The sequence below is a fragment of the Tursiops truncatus genome, chromosome 10, assembly GCF_011762595.2.
Source record: "Tursiops truncatus isolate mTurTru1 chromosome 10, mTurTru1.mat.Y, whole genome shotgun sequence".
NCBI lineage: Eukaryota > Metazoa > Chordata > Mammalia > Artiodactyla > Delphinidae > Tursiops > Tursiops truncatus.
Window position 1 is genome coordinate 62,836,271 of NC_047043.1, and position 21,648 is coordinate 62,857,918.

Sequence of the window (21,648 nt, forward strand, 5' to 3'; positions counted from 1 at the left end):
ATAAGAGTTCATTGTACTATTCTTTTTGTGTGTGTCTATCTTTGAGAATGTCTATAAATTAAAAAAAAAAATGTAGACAATCCAAGGATGAATTTTTAAGGATCTCTGGGATATATTGTCGACCCACCCAAGAAAAAGGCATAATGCCAAGAGGACCCTGGAAAGAGAACATGGCAGGCATTATGTGGTGATGGCTATAAAAGCAGATTCACTTGTGTGTAATATCCTAGATGACAATGGACATTCTGAACAGTTTTAGTCAGAAATCACCAACAGTGTGGTTTGCCCCCTCTGATGCTCTGTGCCACAGGGATGACCCCAGACTGAGTGGTGAGCAGAGCATTCCTCTCACCTGGCTGAGGTGGATGAGGCGGCGGCATCTGGTGGTGCATCAGAGGGTAGGGAGGGGGCTGCTGATGAGGCATCATGCCAGGGTGCCCTGCTGCTCCCAGTGGTGCCAGGCCAGGTCCCCCTGAGTGCTGGTGTGCCTGTTGAGGGTTCTGCCCATGCTGCTGCTGTTCCATTTGCTGTCGGGCTCGCAACTCAGCGTATTTCAGCTGTTCCATGTGGAAGTTCTGGCGTTCAGTAAGCAACTGCTGCCTCTGTTGTTCTAACTATTAAGAAAAGGAAGGGGAAGAGAAATGAAATCCGGAGAGTCTTTCACGATTGGATGCCAACGCAGGATATCTACATGATGCCTAAGTTCCACATAGCTCATCACAGTTACATAGTCACCTCCTCTCCTGAAACAACCACAGTGAGAGAAAAGGCATTATTTCCTGAGTAGAATGAAGTCAAGTTCTTCTCTATGTTAAGTATAAGGCCTGCCTTTCCTTGGAACCTTCACCCAGTGGGGGGCTATTATACTCAGGACACTTGTAATTCCCTCTGTTTGGCGGGCCTTCAGATATTTAAAAAACTGTTTCCATGACTGCCTTACTCTTCCCCAGGTGAAACAAGCCTCTCCTGTCCTCTTAATAGTTCCTTAGATACTAGTATTTCAAGTCAAACCAACATTTCCAGGTGCTCTCTTCTGCATGTGATCCTTTTGGTTACTATTTTAGAATGTGACACCAGAGTTAAATCCTCTGGATGAGTGGACGTGGCCTTAGCTGCAAAGATACACATTTTCTATATGGAACTTTGGCAGTACCATTGTAAATCTTAGCTTCCAAGTACCCAAAATTATACTGGGTGACACTTTCACAGCATATTTTAGAAGCTTAAATAAAAATTTACATGAATCGTGGTTTGAAGAATATAAGCATTTCAATACTCAAGATAATCTTTCTGGGGGCTTCCCTGGTGGCGCAGTGGTTAAGAAAACGCCTGCCGATGAAGGAGACATGGGTTCTATCCCTGGCCTGGGAAGATCCCACATGCCACGGAGCAGCTAAGCCTGTGTGCCACAACTACTGAGCCTGTGCTCTAGAGCCTGCGAGCCACAACTACTGAGCCCGTGTGCCACATCTACTGAGCCTGCACTCTAGAGCCCGCGAGCCACAACTACTGAGCCCAAGTGCCACAACTACTGAAGTCCGCGTGCCTAGAGCCCGTGCTCCACAACAAGAGAAGCCACTGCAATGAGAAGCCCGTGCGCTGCAACTAGAGAAAGCCTGTGTGCAGCAACGAAGACCCAACAGAGCCAAAAAATAAATAAATAAAAACAAATAAATTTATTTTAAAAAAAAGATAATCTTTCTGGGACCCAAATTAAAATACAGAGAAGTTAGGAAATTCAGAAGCCATATGCCTGACACTAGTGCAGAAAACGGAGCCCACCTTAAAAGCTATGAAAACTAACTTAACCCAGGGTTGACAGAGAAAATCACCTTTAACAGGAATGGAAATAAAAATCCAGATTTCTAGTAGTATGAAGATCATACGGAGGGTTAATAGCACTACTGCTTTTCTATAATGTTCTATCTCACCATTTTTGACAGCAAGATTTTATTCACTGGGAGGCATTTCTACAGCAGCCACAACAGCTCTTGGGCACTTGAGATGTGGCTAATCTGAAATGAGATGTACTATAAATGTAAAATAGTCACTGAATTTTGAAGACTCAGAATGAAAAAAATAAAATTTTCATATTGATTACATGTTAAAATACCATTATATACATATACTGGATTAAATAAAACATCATTATAGGGACTTCCTTGGTGGTGCAGTGGTTGAGAAACCACCTGCCAATGCAGGAGTTACAGGTTCGAGCCCTGGTCTGGGAAGATCCCATATGCCGCAGAGCAACTAGGCCCGTGCACCACAACTACTGAGCCTGCGCTCTGGAGCTCGCGAACCACCGCTACTGAGCCTGAGTGACACAACTACTGAAGCCCCCACACCTAGAGCCCGTGCTCTGCAACAAGAAAAGCCACTTCAATGAGAAGCCTGTGCAGCGCAGCGAAGAGTAGCCCCCGCTCGATACAACTAGAGAAAGCCCGCGCACAGCAACGAAGACCCGATGCAGCCAAAAACAAAACAAAACAAAACAAAAATTATAATTTTTTTTTTAACGTGGCTACTAGAAAATTTTTAATTACATATATGGCTCATGTATTTCTGTTGGAGAGCACTACTCCAAGGCATTTGATAAGTTAAGGAAATGTAACATTTTAGCTTTCAGGAATAGTCAGTTTTATAGATAAATACTACATACTATCATTAGCAAAATCTAAGTGGAATACCCATGAGAATTAGCTTATGAATCTGGGCTCTTAGCAGAGAGCAGCTTGGGGAGAAGTCCCCGTGGAACCTAGTGAGAAGCCTCACTGGCTATCAGGAGTAGCAAGCAGGGAATGTCCATAGACAGATGGGGTGCTGGAAGACAGGCCGTGGACACAGCATGAAGACAAGCGGCATGGCCAGATGAGGAGAAGAAAAGGAAAGAACAGATGGTAACGCTTATATCCCCGGTGTTGGTTCGCTGGCTTGCAGAGTCTCACTTGGGAGAAGATCTGAAACGAACGATTTTGTGAGTGGTTGAGGGTTATCACAGGAGGGAGGAAACATGGTGTTACCATGGTCTAACAGGCTGGTGCGGGCTCTTCATTTTCTAAGGGTGACCCGAAGAGGCTAAACCCTGGCTCAGTTTGACATATCCTTCTTTTCGTAATCAGAAGGGAGTTGCAAGGTGTAAACAGCAAGAGAATCCTCTGGAAGTCCAGCTCTGCAAGATGACTAATCAGTGAGATAATGTAAGTAAAAGGCAGACTGAAAAAACAGAATTTAAAGATTCTGAAAAAACAGAATTTAAAGATTCTGACCATAAGTGCTATGGTCAGAAAGGTTTTGCTTTCTTCTAACCATTCTTTCCAGGAAATTTAGCACTTTGCTGAGGTTAGACTTAAGAGGTTGTCAGAAAAGGACCTCAACCTATGTTTTTGTTCAGCCACTATTGGTCTGGACAGGTCAGCTGAAGTCCAGCAGTTACATAAGAACTCCAGAATATAGGTCAAGATCTGCTTTATAAAAACCTGAACTGTTACTGGAGGAAGACTTTGTGTCTCTGAAGGGAAATTTTAGTCTCTGCCTTACCTATCTCAGTGTTTTTTTTTTTTTTTTTAACTGAACCAGCCTTTCTTTGGGAACTGACCTTAGTATCGAAGTATTAATCTTGGAAAGAAAAATTTGCCCAATCTTCCTAGTTTACAAATGAATTAACGTCAATTATACGATTTTTTCCTGAGCTTCATCTGTCATTTCAAAACATAGAAGGTAATTAGAAGAATTAAAAAGGACGTGATTAAACACACACATCCCTGAAAAGAACCCAGTTTAAGCTTTAGATCCAATGTGGAATGAACAGGCCCTCTGAAGTGAGAGCAACGTCCAGACAGCAGGCTACCAGTTGGCTCCAGAGGGCCACCTCTGTTCTAGGGCACATGCAACAGAGCTTATGGACACATACTGGCCCCACCATCCAGAAGAAATACCTCTCTTGTTATAGATATCTTACTGTTACTGAATCCAACTGAAGACTGCATTCACTTCTGTGGCAATGAAATGTGGGAATCTTTGAGGAGAGTTTGACAGTACTGAGCAAATTTTAAATTCACATAACCAATGACCCAGTGATTCCACATCTGGAAATCTGTCCTAGAAAACTGTATGTATATTTGTATAAGGCTAGTCATTAAAGTACTATTTTTGATGTACATTTATGTCTGAGATGCACTGAGTAAAAAAAAAGCAAGTTGCAACAATATTTATGTCTATTATATTTAAAAAAAAAAAAAACCTTTGTGCCCATGTATAAACATTACATATACACTGAAAATGTTCTGAAGACACTAAACTATTAACAGTGATTATTCCTAGGAATGAAACTGAGGGTAGAAGACACTTTTTAATTTATCCATTTCTTTATTATTTGAAAAATTTTCATCACACCTATTTTTGTAATTACAAAACAAAATACTAAAATTACCCAAGTTATATGCTTCAGATAACTCTATTTTCTTCTCTCCCTTTTCTATTTCCAAGGACTATAGATAAAGTCCCAACAGCTAAACCAGACAGTGTAAATTACTCACGTAAATAGGGCGCTAATGAATCTGTCCACTTTCTTTCAAGACTCTGATCTGGCTCTAGGGAACCCAGTTTCATACAAAGATGCCTGTGGCCCTGATCTGAAGACATCCCCACCCCCACTGCATTCAAACCCTGCCTTCCTCTCCCCCTTCATTCCTACACTGTGTATGTATAAAGCAGCCGAATCCAAGTGGAACCGGAACATAACAGAGCACTTTTCTACACCAAGACCCCAAACACACACACAGCTGCAAGTGCAGCTGAAGTTCACACAGAGCTCTTCTCCCAACTTCATTTGCATAGAACAGGGAGGCGGGGTGGGAAAGAGTAAAAGAAGGTGGGGGCCTCAAAAATCCATCTACACTGCTAAGGGTCGAAATACCAGCCAAGACTTGAAGCCTCTGACTACTCGGCCTCAGAACTGAAGTAAACACACCTTCCTTTGAAAGGTTTGGTATCAGTAACCGGACATCCACTTAAGAGAAAAACCAGACATACTCATTCCTTCTTACACCTCTGGCAAAACAAAACAACACAACTGCATCTTTCTGCTCCACTGGAGGCAGAAATCCAAAGGGGGACACAGCACCACTGTTGTGACTGTCATTCTGTCCTTGTAAAGTGCTTGCTGCCTGAGGCCCTACGTCTTTTTTTGAATCAGAAGTAAACCTGCTCAGTCCTAAGTACAGCTTTCTTAATCTCAAATAAAACTATCCATAATGTCACGGTGCATGTCTAATAACAGTTTCAATTATATGACAGGCAGTACAGCGATGAATTACTACAAATATGCAGAAAACAAAGTTAAATACAATTCTCCTGGGGCAGTATAAAATTAACTTTTTGTTCTTTTTTCCTTAATTTATCACAGAGTACCACAAACTTTTCTAACCCTACACCCTGTGTGTGAGGACGTCCCATTAGTAATAACTTTAAATCCATCCAGAACTTGACCGTTTCTCCTCACTTCCACGGCCCATCACCACCTCACGTGGACTTCCCAACAGCCTCCTCACCAGTCTCCCCTTTTCTAAACTTGTCACTTTATATTCTCTAGACAGTGGAGAGACTGATCGCCACTTAACTGTAAGGAAGATGATGCCAGTTTTCTGCATGTATTCCACATTTTTATGGAATAAATAAAATAGGCCCTGCAATTATTCCACATTTTAATCACAGTAAAATGAAAGGCCTCTGGACGGTTTACAGGGACTTCTGTGATTAGGGCACCATCATCTCTGCCTTCACCATCTTACCTCTCCCTACTCACTCATGTCCCAGCCCACCCCACCTACTCCTTAGTTCCCAAACATGTCAGTCACGCTCTTGCCTCAGAGTCTCTCTCTAATGCTGGCTGTTTCTAGGGCTTAGAGACATTCGCCCAACTGTCAGTTTCTCAACAGGGCTTACACCGATGACACCACTTAGAACTGAAATCTTTCCCTTGCCCCGCCCAATCTCACTTACACAGCCTGAAACATACAGGTATGTATACATACACAGTATATATGCATGCATATACATACAAAGCACATAACATCTAACATCCTTCATTAATTATTTAAGTTCTACCAAGGCAAAGAGTTTTGTTGGGTTCTATTCACCAGTGTTATCTCCAGTACTTAATACACCTAGAACAAAGTAGGTGCTCAATAAACATTTGCCAAATGAAAAAATGAACTTAATCCATCATCTATGATGTGAAAGCCATCAGCTCTGGGCAAACTGACTCTTCAGTCTCCTCAGCAATCATACCCTTCTCTTCACAGTTTTGGATTTGGACCTTTTCTACAACTCACATCAGTCCTTCCTCTACCAGGAAGCTTTCCTTGATAATCTGAGCCAATCACGGCCTCCTCTCCTCCGACTTTCCATAGCCTCACTACCTCATGGTATCTTTGTGTCAGTTTCTCATCTACCCTCTCACCTCCTTAAGGGCAGGGTCCAGGTTTCTCACAGCTTTGAGTTTCCTACAATGTCTCTCTTTTCAAAGGTATACAATTTCTATACCTAGTCAAACGAGAGCATTAAGTACAGAAGCTATAAATGAGATCAACACAGAGATTCTCACTGGTCTCAAAGTATTTTTTTTTCCCCCTTTAATCCAAATAAGAATGCTTTAGGTAGGACCCAGGCCCTCCAGTTCTCTTCAGTCCCCAACACAGCCCATGTCTGACACCTGTTCTCTTGAGTGATGTCTGCTATCTGCTTGGCATGGAAGGCTGCACACTTGGGCAGACCCTCTCAGTTTCAAACCCAGGGCCAGCTCAGCATCCTCACCTCAACTGGGGTCAGTAGTCTTCGTCGGGCTTCCCTGGTGGCACAGTGCTTAAGAATCTGCCTGCCAACGCAGGGAACATGGGTTTGAGCCCTGGTCCGGGAAGATCCCACATGCCGCGGAGCAACTAAGTCTGTGTGCCACAATTACTGAGCCTGCACTCTAGAGCCCGCAAGCCACAACTACTGAACCCACGTGCTACAACTACTGAAGCCCGCACGCCTAGAGCCCGTGCTCCACAACAAGAGAAGCCACCCCAATGAGAAGCCTGCGCACCACAACAAAGAGCAGCCCCCGCTCACCGCAACTAGAGAAAGCCTGAGCACAGCAACAAAGACCCAAGGCAGCCAAAAATAAATAAATAAAAATAAATAAATTAAAAAAAAAAGTCTTTATCATGTCAATTCCTGGACAGACTCTGTATACTCCATAACTGACTTCCTCCAATATTAGTACTTTATGAGAGGACTGTAACAAAAGCTACTGAGCTCTAATTATAGCTGTATACATAATATCTATAAAAGATATTAAATTGTTATATCCTTATTCTTAATTTCTAAATAATTAAGACTCAAGAGAACATCTGATTTTACGTCATTAGAGAGAGAAAGAAACTTCATATCTGATTCTGAAAGTATATGAAAAGATTCTTGAAATCTGTTGCTATATAAACAAAACCAAATGTTTAATTCAAAAAAGCATGTCCTGAAGCTACTGGTTCCTAGGTGAAGATGAGCAGGACCTCACCTACCGTGAACTGAGGAGTGTGGTAGGCAGAGCACTAGTCAGTGGGTTAGAACGCGCCGCTCCTGGCTGACCTGACCCCTTTCCACAATTTCAACTTTCATGAGTCATATAACAAAGGGTATCAAAACCCTGCATATCTCAGAGTCCCTAGGTTAAAATGCGGTAAGAATGGCTCATTTCTTTATAAATTTTGAAGTACTAGATAAAAACGCAGAGGTGAACAAACACAGGTTTGAGACCCAGCTCTGTTATTTATGAACTGTGTGATCTGAGATACATGAAGTGTACCTTTTTTAAGCTCTAGACTCTTCATCTACGAGAATGGTTAACAAAGAAATGGCCTCATGTTCCCACCCAGCATCACTGCTGGATTCTAAATGTTCATAAAGCCAACAAAGACTTATAAATATTAAGAATTTAATGTATAATTGTTGATTATTGGTTTGCATAAAGGGAGGCATAGAAATATTTACTGAACACTTACTCTGTGTTCTAGGCAGTGTGCCAGGCACATGCCATAGTTCTCTCATTTAATCCCCACAACAGTCCTGTGAGGAGAGGAAATCATCAGTAGGAAAATAGCCACGGCTTTGCTCGCTCACAGGGAAGGACAGGATAACTAGTGCTGGGAAGGAGAAAAATAGATTATGTCTTACTGTGCATGAAATGAATGGAAGCCATTTTAAAGTTTGTAAGATTTTTTGGTTCTTGTGATAGTGAGCCTCCAAGGTTGCCCCCAGTGATCCCGCTTCCTAACATTTAGGCCTTCTCCACTGAGCCCTGCCAGCCCACAGCCCCACCCAAACCCAGAATCAAGGTTGGGCTGTGGGACTGAGAGAATATAGCAGGAGTGCAGGAATGTGCCTGCCAAGTTTAGGTTATAAAAGATACTGTGGCTTCCACTTTGGGTGCTCTTTCACGTTCTTGCTCTTTTCAGTCACTTGCTCTGGGGGAAGCCACTTCATGAGGAGTACTATGGAAAGGCCCACGTGGCAAGGAACTGAAGACTCCTGCCAACAGCCACATGAATAAGCTTCGAGGGGTATCCTCCAGCCCCAGCTGAACCTTATGAAGACTGCATCCTAACCAGAGACCCTGAGCCTGATCCACTCAGGAAAGCTGCTCTCAGATTCCTAATCCTCAGGAAATGTGTGAGATACTGTTTTCAGCCACTACTTTGGGTTAATTTTTTACATAGCAATAACTAATACAGGTACGGTACTGACATTCAGTGGCTAGGGCTAGGGACTGTCTTATATAATGAATTTTACTGCCCCAAATGCTGATTAAGAAAAAACAGGCCGACCACCAAAGGACTTGAGAATATCAACCTTGTGTGGTGAAAAAGATTCAGTAGAATGTTTTCCCACATTTTTGGTTGTGCTGTTTTATTCAGAGACCATTCTGTAAAATGTTTTATGTGCTCAATTAGAATTTAAGATAAAAAATAGATTCAAGTAAGAAAAACCCAGTGGACTCAGATTAATTTGAGATAAATAACTATGAGAAATCCAGAGCACAAGGATGTCTGAGAATCAGTGGAGAGAACTGGGAAGGGCCTGAGTACTCTGCTATTCCAGGGGACAGTTCCACTAGGGGGGTTTAAAAGAGTGAGGAATCCACAAGTTCACCCTCCGAAGATAAAGCAATTTAGAGCTGAGAAAAGAGCCCCTTGACAATCTAGACATAGTTGCATTAAGTGCCCAATCTTCCAGGCTAACAACATCAGTTCTGCTTCATGAATGACAGCAAGGCGTCTGGTTGCCAGTGGGAACTACGCAATGATCACTTGAATTCTGCATGTGCCAATAATCCATTATGTAGCCCCTGTTATCCCGAGTACCCCAAAAAATGCTATCAAATGACAAAAGGGCAGCTTATTAGGGTAAGATAAACACGAACACTCACTCTTCAAAGCTCCAGCTCACCTCTAGGAAGTTTTCTCTAATACCCTCTCCTTCTCCGCATCTTCCATGTATGTTCCCTTAAGAACTGAACACACGATACTGTCATTTGTCTTCTTGACTGTCTTCCCTGTTAAACTAAAGTAAGGTCCCCTAGCGTAAACTTTCCTTTCCACTTTCCCAGCTTCTGACACTGATGCTGGCATACATCCATTCAACAGACACGTAAACAAGGGCCTATGATGTGCCAGCTGTGTGTGAACAAAGACACTTAACAAACTTTGCCCTCAAAGAGAATACACTCTGGTATGGGAGGTGGACGCATGAACTAGCATTTACAATATAGTAAGTGCTCTGTTAGGCTGCTACAAAAGCAAATGGGGAGGGCATGTCACTCACAGGTTCAGGGCTGAGGGATGCAGGAGGTTGGCAAAGAGTAGGAAAAAAGGCCTTGCTGGTGGAAGAGCAGGATGCACTCAGGTGGCAGAGAACACACACGGCCATGAGGGAAGCCTGCATGTGGCGTGCTATGACATGACTGGTGCACAGAGAGCAATGGAGATGAGACTGCGGTGGCCTGTTGCTCCTGGGACAGGAGAGGGCTGGTGATGTGAGAGATACTTACAGGATTAGGGAAGTGGGGATGAGGTAGCATAGGGTGTGGGTAGGATAGTTACTGAAGCAGCCTCTTCCTCATGGGGCCAGAATGTAAGTGGAAGAACAGGTCTTAGGACAAAATGAAAACGGGCTATTGTGATAGTTACTAAGCTACTCATCATGAAGAATCTGCCAGAGGACTTGCTTGGATTAACCACTAAGAAAGAGTTTAACAAATGCAAATGGATCCTTAAAATTAAAACTCTTCTGGAATGGTTAAACTTAAGGTTCTCCCATTTAGAGATACCAGTATCTGGTATGCTGATAAAAAAGTCAAAACAATCAGAAAATCAGAAAAAGTCCTAACTAAATCCTCAAATTTAGCCCACTGTTTAGAAAGGCATTAATTCCTTTCCTGGTCAACTCATTAAAAAACAAACCCAAAAAATTTCTCCAGAGAACTTCATCTCTGTCTCTCCAAAAAAATCCCCTGAAATAACCAAATGTTCCCCTGATTGTATATTTCTTACTTTTTGTGGCTTCCTTCCTCATTCTTAGCCTTTTTCATAATTCTTTTTGTCCTGTTTGGGCCACGTCCTTATATCAAGTGTATGCCAGAGAAAATGCTGCTTACCAGTACTCTGCTAGGCCTGGTTCCACCTGCCCTTCCCTATACAGGAGAGGGAAGGTAACAAATAGGTAATAAAGTAAGTCTAAGATCCGACTATTATAGAAGGGAGAATTTGATACCATCATGTATCTGGAAAGCCAAGAGGTATAAGAAGCTGAGGTTTAGATAATTATTTTCAGAGTTCCTTTTATTTATCATCACTGGCTGATAATCCTTTTGAAAGGGCAAAAGGTTAGAAAAAAGGTTAGACGATAGCCACGGAGACCAACAAATTACGTTACTGTATTTTCTCTATTTCTATTTCTCGTATTTCATGAAAGGTGGTCAGAGTTTAATTGTGAAAAAGCCACTATAAAATTCCCCTTACTTACAGCTTCTTTCTCTCTGTCCATGATGGTTTCCAGTTCCTCAAAATGTCTAAGTTTGATCTCCAGTTTCTTCATTTGTGTCTCAACCAGGAGAGCTACCAGAGACTTGATCTTTCTCTCTTCCACGGCAGCCAAGTGCTAAGGGCAAAAAAATCATTCAAAGTATTTAGGTAAATGTTTGCTTAATAAACAGTAAGAAAATGCTGAAATTACTATTATAAGTGGGAATTATGGAATTAAGAATGGCGCCCTGGATGCCCCCTTTGCATGTTTCTACTATTTATTTCAACTTAAAATAACAGGGACTTCCCTGGTGGCACAGCGTTTAAGAATCCACCTGCCAATGCAGGGACAAGGGTTCGATCCCTAGTCCGGGAAGATCCCACGTGCTATGGAGCAACTAAGCCCATGTGCCATAACTACTGAGCCCGCATGCCACAACTACAGAAGCCCTTGCACCCAGAGCCCGTGCTCTGCAACAAAGACGAGCCCCGCAATGAGAAGCCCGCATACCGCAACAAAGAGTAGCCCCCGCTCACCGCAACTAGAGAAAGCCCTTGCACAGCAACGAAGACCCGACGCAGCCAAAAATAAACAAATAAATTAATTAATTAAAAAAAAATAAAACAAAAAATAAAACAACTATCCATGCCTGAATTTCTGGTACTTACAAATATAAATCTATATATAGATATGAATCTATAAATACCAGAAATTAAGGATTAAAAGGAAACTTCTTCCATGCTAATCTACTCTCTTCAAAGAGCCCACTAAGGAGAAAAGGTTGAATCAGGGCCTTGAAAGGCAAAGGAGGACCCCATGGCCTGGAAGGCACTTCCCCATCTACCACCCACTTACCTCCCACCCTCACTCTGTAACTCTGTTTTTCCCTCCTTATGAACTGTCCAGGAGCAGGCAAGCAGTGCTCTCCCTCAGCAATCAACCCTCAGATGCAAAGCCCCTACTGAGTGTCTACTATGAATAGAGAGGAGGGGGTGAACAATATTCCACCCCTAGTTTGGGGATAGGGTATAAGACAGGAGGTTATTCTGGAAGAATGTACCACTCACTCCCCTGTACAGGACTGATGAGTCCCACTCATGCTTCCTGTCAAATCAGCAGCACACAGAGGAAGATGCCACATTACTCAGAGAGGATGAGGATCCCACATTTGGCCAACGTCCTGACTACGTGCAAAGGATGAATACCACCTTCTCCAGACACCATCCAAGAGCTTATACCAACAAACTCCCAACACTATTTTGCACTATTACATCTACTGAATTTATGTGCTTATCTTGCTTCTACACAAGGTTTTGAGAAGTAACACGGAGTGGCTGACTTATTGATCTGTGTTTCTTATAGAATCTAGAAGGAGTGAACATACAGAAGGAGTTTAATATAGGCTTTTGGGAACTAAACTGGTAGAGAACACTTAAATAAGAGCTTTATTTTTCACTCTTTTACAGTTGATAAAGAAAAATATAGTTTTATACCTATAGAGACCCATCTGCAGGAAGATTCAGAAGTATAAGCAAAAGATTTTATGAAAGAATCTACAGCTATTAATGGTCATGTTTGCCTCCCTAACTACATTAAGCTGCATCAATAACACCAAAAGTTTAAATAAAGATTACATGATTCTAAGCCTGTTATCACTGATCGTGTTATGCAATTTTATATTTCTAATGAGATATAAAAAAACAGGTTACAAAAAAAAATTCAGACTGTCACAGACTTCTCAAAAGCAAAAACTAGGTTTTTGAAAACAAAGGTAAAAATGCCTTCCAAATTGTGAGGGCTAATAAATTTCAGTCTAGAACTTCAAGTACAACAACTTAAACCAATTAGGTGCAGAATAAAGACAAATTTCCAAAATCAAGGACTCAAAATCCTACACATGCTTTTGAAGGACGTGCTCCAGTTAGCTTCGTGTAAACTGAGAAAAAGACATGAGATCCGGACATCACAGACTCAACCTAAGAAAGAAGTCCTAAGTTAACAGGGTGGCACAAACAGGCCAAAAGCAAATAGGGACAAATGAAAGAAGACTGGCAATATAATGATAACCAAAGCTGGGTGAGGGGTACAGAGTCATTACACTATTTTGTCTACTTCTGTATATATTCCAATAGTTGCATAATAAATTTTTAAAAAGGGCAGAAGGTGGGTCAACAGACGGTGCTGGGACAACTGGATATCCAGAAACAAAATGATAAATTTGGACCCCTACCTCACATAATACACAAAAATTAACTCAGTAGATCATAGATCTATATGTAAGAGCTAACACTAAAACATTCTTAGAAGAGGTGGTGCAGTGGTTAAGAATCCAGCTGCCAATGCAGGGGACATGGGTTCGAGCTCTGGTCCAGGAAGATCCCACATGCCATGGAGCAACTAAGCCAGTGTGCCACAGCTACTGAGCCTGCGCTCTAGAGCCCGCGCTCCACTAAAAGAGAAGCCACCACAATGAGAAGCCTGCACACCACAATGACGAGTAGCCCCTGCTCGCCACAACTAGAGAAAGCCCGCGCGCAGCAACAAAGACCCAACGCAGCCAAAAACAAATAAATAAATTTATATTAAAAAAAAAAAGAAATTCTAGAGAGTTCTTTGAACAGAAGGAAAAAACCTCTTCCATTAAAAGAAAAAATTGAAATGGAGATAGGAACTGAGAAGCACCGGACAGGGAAAACTGAACTTAGGTTCTAGCATTACTGAAGAAGTTATAAAAATAATTTGGATTAAATTGCAATAACTCAAGAATGAATTGTGTAATCATTAGAAAAAACACTAAAAGAACAAAAGTGTATGTAATGAACAAGGTCACTGGAAAAAAAATACTAGAATAAAAATTATTGAATTAAAAATAAGATGTTACAATCAGAGGAAACTGATGAACAGCACAGAAAATTGCTCTAAAATATTTTTGCAACTTCTATGAATCTAAAAAGTGAAAAGGAAAAAAAAAAAAAGGCCTGTCTAAGGCTACATAACTATCATGTGGGGGGAAAGGGGTTAAAATCCTGGTTTGAAGACTATAAAACATGATATATAAGGTGTGATGTAGAAGAGATATTGAATAAGTAGCTGTCTAGGCCAATGATAATTTTACTGCCTCAAGCATTAAGGGTGATTTGATTATGCTGAGAATTTAAACTGGACCAGCTTTAGCCTGCCTGCCTTCCTCCCTCCCTCCCTCCCTTCATTTGGCTGTGTGGGGCTTTGTTGTCGCCGCGTGTGAGATCTTTAGTTGCGGCATGTGGGATCTAGTTCCCTGACCAGGGATCAAACCTGGGCCCCATGCATTGGGAGCGTGAAGTGCCAACCACTGTACTGCCAGGGAAGTCCCCAGATGTTTTTAAATGTTCTTTGCTTTATATGTACTCACCTTGTCTCCTTTTATGCTAAGAGTTTCTTGCCATTCTGGTCCATGAATTATAATACATTTAATTCATGGATGGATGTACTTAGAACAGTGCCTGGAACATGGTAGGCGCCTGATACCTGCGAGCTGTACCCTAAAAGCCCATTTTGTTGGAAGACCCTCCTCTGCCTGCACTGGACCGCTTCTAACATGTCTTTTAAGACTTGGCCTTAGGCATCACTTCCTCTGGGTAGCTCCCTTACATCACGGCTCCCACAGCCTCCATGACGATTCTTACTGCACTGTATTTTATCTATTCACTTGACTTTTACTCCCCAGGGTCAAGGCCCGAGGAAGCCCCATATTTATGACTGCTTCGCAATTTTAAAGATGCAAGAAATAAGGAGATGAGGTGGGGAGTAGAGAGGACACGGAGAAGAGGCAGCCTTTATCCAAAGCCTAGAATTCACCTGTGACTAAGGTTAAAAAACCACTAGAAATCTCTAGAAGTAAACCTGGGCATTTTGAATGCAGGATGAGAATATAACCAGCAAAGCATGGCCTTCAATCTAAAGAAACAAATTTGAGTAAAAAACTCAAGAAAAGAAAAAAACAAATCAAAACTTGAACCTGTAACCTCTATGGCAGTTGCATTACTAAAGACTTATAGGATTATTCAGTCTGATTTCTAGTTTAAAAAAATTTTTTAGGGCTTCCCTGGTGGCGTGGTGGTTGGGAGTCCGCCTGCCGATGCAGGGGACACGGGTTTGTGCCCCGGTCCGGGAAGATCCCACATGCCATGGAGTGGCTGGGCCCGTGAGCCATGGCCGCGGAGCCTGCGCGTCCAGAGCCTGTGCTCCGCAACGGGAGAGGCCACAACAGTGAGAGGCCCGCGTACCGCAAAAAATAAATAAATAAATAAAAATTTTTAATATGTATCAAAATTAACCCACCTCAAATTTAAGAACTATTCATCGGCGTGGTTAATCACATCTGGGTTTTGAGTGAAAACAGAAGAACTAATGTTGCACACTAAATTTGGCATTTTCATATTTCAAGCCTTAATAACATTTATTTAAATATTAATATAGGGCTTCCCTGGTGGCACAGTGGATAAGAATCTGCCTGCCAATGCAGAGGACATGGGTTCGATCCCTGGTCTGGGAAGATCCCACATGCCACAGAGCAACTAAGCCCACGTGCCACAACTACTTGAGCCTGTGCTCTAGAGCCCGTAAGCCACAACTACTTAAGTTCACGCGCCTAGAGCCCATGCTCCACAACAAGTGAAGCCACTGCAATGAGAAGCTCACTGGCCGCAACTAGAGAAAGCCCGTGTGCAGCAACAAAGACCCAATGCAGCCAAAAAATAAAAATTAATATACACCCTGATTTTCTGTATAGAATTATTTAAAACAAATCACTGCATCTTCTCAACTTCTTCCATCTTGCAACCCCTATTTATAAGAGGAGAGATACAACAGATTTCTCTGAAAGAACTGGCCTGTTCCTATGTAATCTCACTATCTGAATTTTACTGACTGAACCCTAATGAACTTACTAACGTGCCATTTCTCTATCTCCTACATTTCTAGATCGCCTACATTACTAGATTCTTTTTGTTGATTTAACCTCCATGACTATTCATATTTTTACTGGTAAGAGATTCTGATCTGGAAGAAGACAAGAAATTTCCTTCATGAAACAGCATGCTTCCTGCTATTAAAGATTCTAAGAAATTCTGCTAATTTATGGATTTGGTGATATATATGTACCATCCAAGAAGTCAGCAGAAGTCAGAAAGGCTTAAGAAGTAGATTCTGAAGGGAATTAAAAAGACTTCACAGGGGCTTGAAGTGATTAGACAAATGTTACTAAGCACTGGACCAAAGCTGCTAACGGATCGGATCCAAATACCACTTCTGTCTGCTTTAAGAAGGAAAAAAGATGGTAAAAGTGAGAGTTAACTGTTGGAATGCATTATGGGAATAGGGTGAAATATGTCATACTACACACCCTGGTAGGTATTTTCACACTACTTCTAATAATAACCTACCAAGAAACATGTTATCTCCATTTTATATAGAATGAAACTGAAGCTCAGAGAAGTTAAATATCTTGCCAAAGGTTGCAGTTAAATTCACTGGGAATTGAATTCAGTTCTGATGAGAGCCTAGAAGCAAAGCGGGGCAGTAAGAAAGGTGACACAGAGAGACAGGGAGGAACTAACAGTACTGTATAAATGTTTCCATCTTTCCCTGTTTTTTTTGGGGTGGAGTCCCTAAAAATTAGAACTCAAATCATAATTAGTATAGCAGAGGTGCTAAACAAAGAAAAAAAAGATGGACACTTTTTTAAGCTAGCTGTTGGGTTTTTAATTGTAAAATGTTTGAAAACATTTTCCTTGGGATGAAGAATTTTTATCAGATTACATTTCTGGGTTGGTTGGGATCACAAGACGCTAAGCCTGGAGATCTGGGTTTTGGTACTAGTTCGGTCCATAACTAGTTACACTAGTTACATAATTTTAGGCCCATCATTCACTTAAAAAAATTATTTATTTTATTTATTTATTTTTGGCTGCATTGGGTCTTGGTTGCTGCACGCAGGCTTTCTCTAGCTGTGGCAAGCAGGGGCTACTCTTCATTGCGGTGCGCAGGCTTCTCATTGCGGTGGCTTGTCTTGTTGTGGAGCACGGGCTCTATGAGCACGGGCTTCAGTAGTTGTGGTGCACAGGCTTAGCTGCTCCACGGCATGTGGGATCTTCCCGGACCAGGGCTTGAACCTGTGTCCCCAGCGTTGGCAAGCGGATTCCTAACCACTGTGCCACCAGGGAAGCCCCTATCATTCATTTCTATGGATCTGTTTCTACATCAATGAGATGAAAAAGTTCAATAAATTCTAAAATCATTGTGTGATAACACACATGAAACATTCGTTGCTAGGGCTTATAAGTATCTATCAGACAGTAATCCATTTATAAACAAGACCTGTGTGAAAATCACTGTGCAAAAGTAGAATAAATTTATGTGTTGTGTCTATGTGTGAGAGAGGAAAAGAGTTTCATTCCAAGAAATTTTGAATAGTATATAATCCCTAATTAGATTTCACCTAATAGAGTCACTCCTCAAGGTTACATTTCCAACATTTTATTCTTTAGTTTTTTTCTTATCCTTCACACTAAAATGTCTAGTCTAATGTCTCCACTCAAATGACTGTGAAGTTCAAGGTTAATGACTGATTTTAAGCTCCTAAGAGGCAGGGACTATTCGTATCTATTTTAGGCATCAAAATAAACCTAGTATTGTAGTACAGTGTTTGGCACATAATGGGCACTCAAATACTGAATAATCAAAGTATGGCACTTTCCATCTTACAGAATGCTTTTTTTGGGGAGCCACACCAGTGCCATATGGCTCGTAGCAGGATCTTAGTTCCCTGAACAGGGATCGAACCCGGGCCCCCTGCAGTGGAAGTGCAGAGTCCTAACCATTGGACCGCCAGGGAATTCCCCAGAATGCTTTTTTATACATAAATTTGACTGATTCTCATCGATAATCTGGTCAGAAAGGCAGATCAGAAGGGACTTCTGATTTAAAAAAAAAGATGTAGGTTCAGAAAAGTTATGTTAGCTGCCCAAGAGATTAGTAAACGGCAAAGCTCGAACTAAAATTTAAAATTCTAAATCCGAAGGATTTTAGTTATCACCCAATGTCTATTATTAACAATTAACAATTGATATTTTAGTGGCTACTTTCCTGCAGAATTCTTAGAAGGGACTTGTGGTAGGTTAAAGACGGCCATAAACTCATCGGCCTTTCTTCCACTGGAGAGAGAGGGACTACGACCCCTCCTCTCTAACTGCCTTGCCCTACAGAAAATAGTGGTGATATTTTCTGGGTCCCAGCTTGGGAACTCCCATGTCTTGTCTCTTGCAATGTTCTTTCTGGGAGTCCCAAGCTTCCATGTGAGAAGTATATGATCATTCTGTTGAAGCGACTACAGGGAGAGACCTAGAGACTACACAGAGAGGAAATTGGACCCAGCTACCCCTGCCAAGGACTAGGACTTAAGGAAGCTACCTTGGACCTTTCCAGATGAACATACCTGTAAGGTGAATACCACTAAATGACTCAACAGATAAAGCATGGAGCAGAATCACCCAGCTGTTCAGTGCTCAAATTTCACAAAATCATGAGATATAATAAAATGGCCTGCCTTTTAAACCACTAAGTTTTGCTATTGGAAAAAAAATGTGGTACCTGGAAATAGGGCGCTATTTGAACAAAAACCTAAAGTGTGACTTTGGCTGTGGGATCATGTGGTGAGTGCATTCTCAAGAAAACCACTGGTGAGAGCTTAAAAGAGAGGGAAATATTACTGTAGATTGGACAGAAGTAGATCTTTGCTATACAGAAGCACAAAGTTTGGAAACATTGTCACACTAGTGATGTGGAAAATAGGGTAATTAATAAATTTGTGGATCTGGCTGGAGTGATTTCCAGGCAAAATGTAAACATTCTTTTTGTATTTTATATAAGAAAAGAGAGGAACCAAAGAAGGAAGAATTCAGTTTTCAGGTACAATTTAGACGAAACAGAGCAGGGTTTGAAAATAAAACTGCTTCTCATCACTGGTTACTCCCAGCAAGAATTTGAAACTTAGAAATGGCTTTAGGACAAAGATCAAATCCAGAGCACTACAGTAAAATTTGAACTCAGAGTAAATACCTCCAGGTGTGCCTGGCTGTTAGACCTTTTGAAGGGAGTGCATAGCAGGGTTTCTAAGAATCCTAAGGGTATGCCTCTGCTAGAGAGGAGGGCCTCTAAGTATCTTTAACAGCAGGTCTCCTATATTTTTTCATTGAGCTTCTTGGATCTATAAGTTAATGTCTTCCATCAAATTTGACAAGTTTTCAATCAGCCACAATTTCTTTTCTTTCTTTTTTTTTAAATTTCCCTGCATCTTTTTCATTTCCTTCTGGGACTCTCGTTACATGTATGTTGGAACACCTAACTTTTTCTGCAATTTCTGAGCTGAAGCTCTACCACTTCTCAAGAACAACTGATTCTCCTTTTGTTGTCTGCCTGGTTGATACCAGTGCCCTGAAATGTTTGTTGTAAACTTGTTTTCTATGTTGGCCTCTATATCCCCTCATCACCCTGAATGTGGACAGAATGTCTGACCGGTAGACCTAGGTAGAAGTCACACAGTCTCAGGTATGGGCCCAAGCCACAAGACATTGGCAGGTTTCCCTTCTTATCATCTGGGACACTTTTCTCTTAAAGTTTCAAGCTGCCACATAAAAAAGTCCAACACATTGATACCACCCTAGTATGAAGAAGCCCAGGATAAGTTCTTAGAGAGGCTGTGTGTAGACAGTGATGCCAGCCAGCCTCCAGGTGGTACAGCCACCCCAGCCTAGGCATCAGGCGTGTGAGTGAAGCCATCTCAGGCTCTCCATAATAGCCCAGGCATGAGATGAATACCCAGTAAACTAGCCAACGCCACACAGAGCAGAATTTTTCTAGCTGAGTCTACCAGAATTTCTCACTCATAAAAATCATGTGAAATCATAAAATGATTATGATTTTAAGCCACTAAGCTTCATGGTAGTTACACAGCAATGGATAACTGGAGCAGGAATACTGCTAATGCTCATGCTATGGATTCTTAACAGATCTGGCAACAGTGATGACCAAGGCCTTCCAAAAACAGGGCTACAGAGAGAGCCCCAACTTTTCTCATAATGGCTTTATAGAACCTAAGAAGAATAAGATGGTCTGGGAGTGTGACACAGATGACGTATGGAATGTGGGAGAAACAACCTAAAAAACGATTAATGGTAAAAAGTAACTCGATCGGGACAGCTATGTGAACTTTACATAAAAAATCACGGCTTCTAGCCGGTAGAACAGAAGTAGTTTCTATTTAGTCATGTAAGGATGGAAGTGAACAGGGCTAACTGTAGGCAAAATGATCAAATAGGTCAATTTTTCCTTCTGTCTCCTCTCCACAGTATCATCAAATAAAGAGAGATGGCATCAATGATCAATGCGTATAATGCAAATCAATTCAATCAATGTTTATCTGGTAAACCATTGTGACTAAAATGTACAATGAAAATTTTCCTATCTCAAGAAAGAAGTTCAGGCATAAGGGAGCAAGTTATGGGGTATTTCTGAGAGTTAAGAAAAAAATCTTCCTGTTGCTCCAGAACTAACACCCAGTTACCATAAAGACAAACCTCGTTTTTAAAGTATGTGGGCATGGGGTGGTAGTAGAAAAAATCTGAAGGAGATGTCTGTGTGTTCTTAAAAAAATGTGATTTCTGCTATTTTAAAAGAATTGAATCCTACTGCTGCTGATAAAAGAGGACCTACTCTACTTTCTGGAGTTTCTAAGTTTATTCCAGCAGTAGTTCTGTATTCTTACTTCCAGCTAAACCTAGATGGAAGGGATGGAGAGCACCCAGCCAACAGTGCTCCTTCTCACACCCACATACCACTCTTCAGGTGGGTTAGTCCATAGCTTGTCAGTAGCTGGAATGAAAAAGTGGATGTGATACCCAAGAGCTCCTCATATGGCAAGGGTGGGGAAAGCCAGAAAGCATGCCCACCCTATCTGTTTTGGAGCTAGATCTAGAACCTCTAATTACTACTCCATGTCAGAGTGTGACAAACAATTAAAATGTATCAAGGAAAACTCTTAATAACAAAGCTGTTTATAGACTGAGAAGAACAAAAAGAGAATAAGAGATAACTTGGATAGGCTAGATAAGTTGTACTAATTACAGTAATTTAAGTGAATTCCTTACCCCTTAATTACCATGTAGTACAAAAATGATTATGTGTGCTGTGAAATGTATCAGATACAGCTCTAAGTGGCACTGAACAATTCATGTGTGCCAAGTCATGTAGCATGAGCATGTGAACACTTTCACAAATCAGTGGAAGACATAGGTGTTCTGAGAACGAAGACCCAAGTTCCCAGTTATTAGAAGTAAGAGTGAGTGATGATGAGGGAGTATAAATTCAGTGACCTGAAAAGAAAATGTTCTTTGGACACTCTTCTAAACCTTGTATGGACTATCCAAGGGCCAGGGCAATTGATCCATAAAAGCAGTTTCTCTGCAGTGAAGGAGTCAAACAGCTGTGGCAAAGTGGTCAGTGGTACACAGTATACAAACTTTTGTGCCCAAAGCTGCACATATTAAC

General features: G+C 41.5%; 1 protein-coding gene across 4 annotated transcripts in view; it reads right to left on the minus strand.

The window, feature by feature from the left end:
* SMARCC1 (SWI/SNF related BAF chromatin remodeling complex subunit C1) overlaps nt 1-21,648 on the minus strand; it is a 181,464-nt gene that overhangs the window by 19,095 nt on the left and 140,721 nt on the right. For all 4 annotated transcript variants that reach the window (XM_073811103.1, XM_073811102.1, XM_019946825.2 and 1 more), the window contains 2 exons: nt 11,065-11,199; nt 353-614 (listed from right to left, as the gene is read on the minus strand). In XM_073811103.1, the coding sequence (XP_073667204.1) occupies nt 353-614; nt 11,065-11,199 (397 nt within the window). The remainder of the gene's footprint in view (nt 1-352; nt 615-11,064; nt 11,200-21,648) is intronic.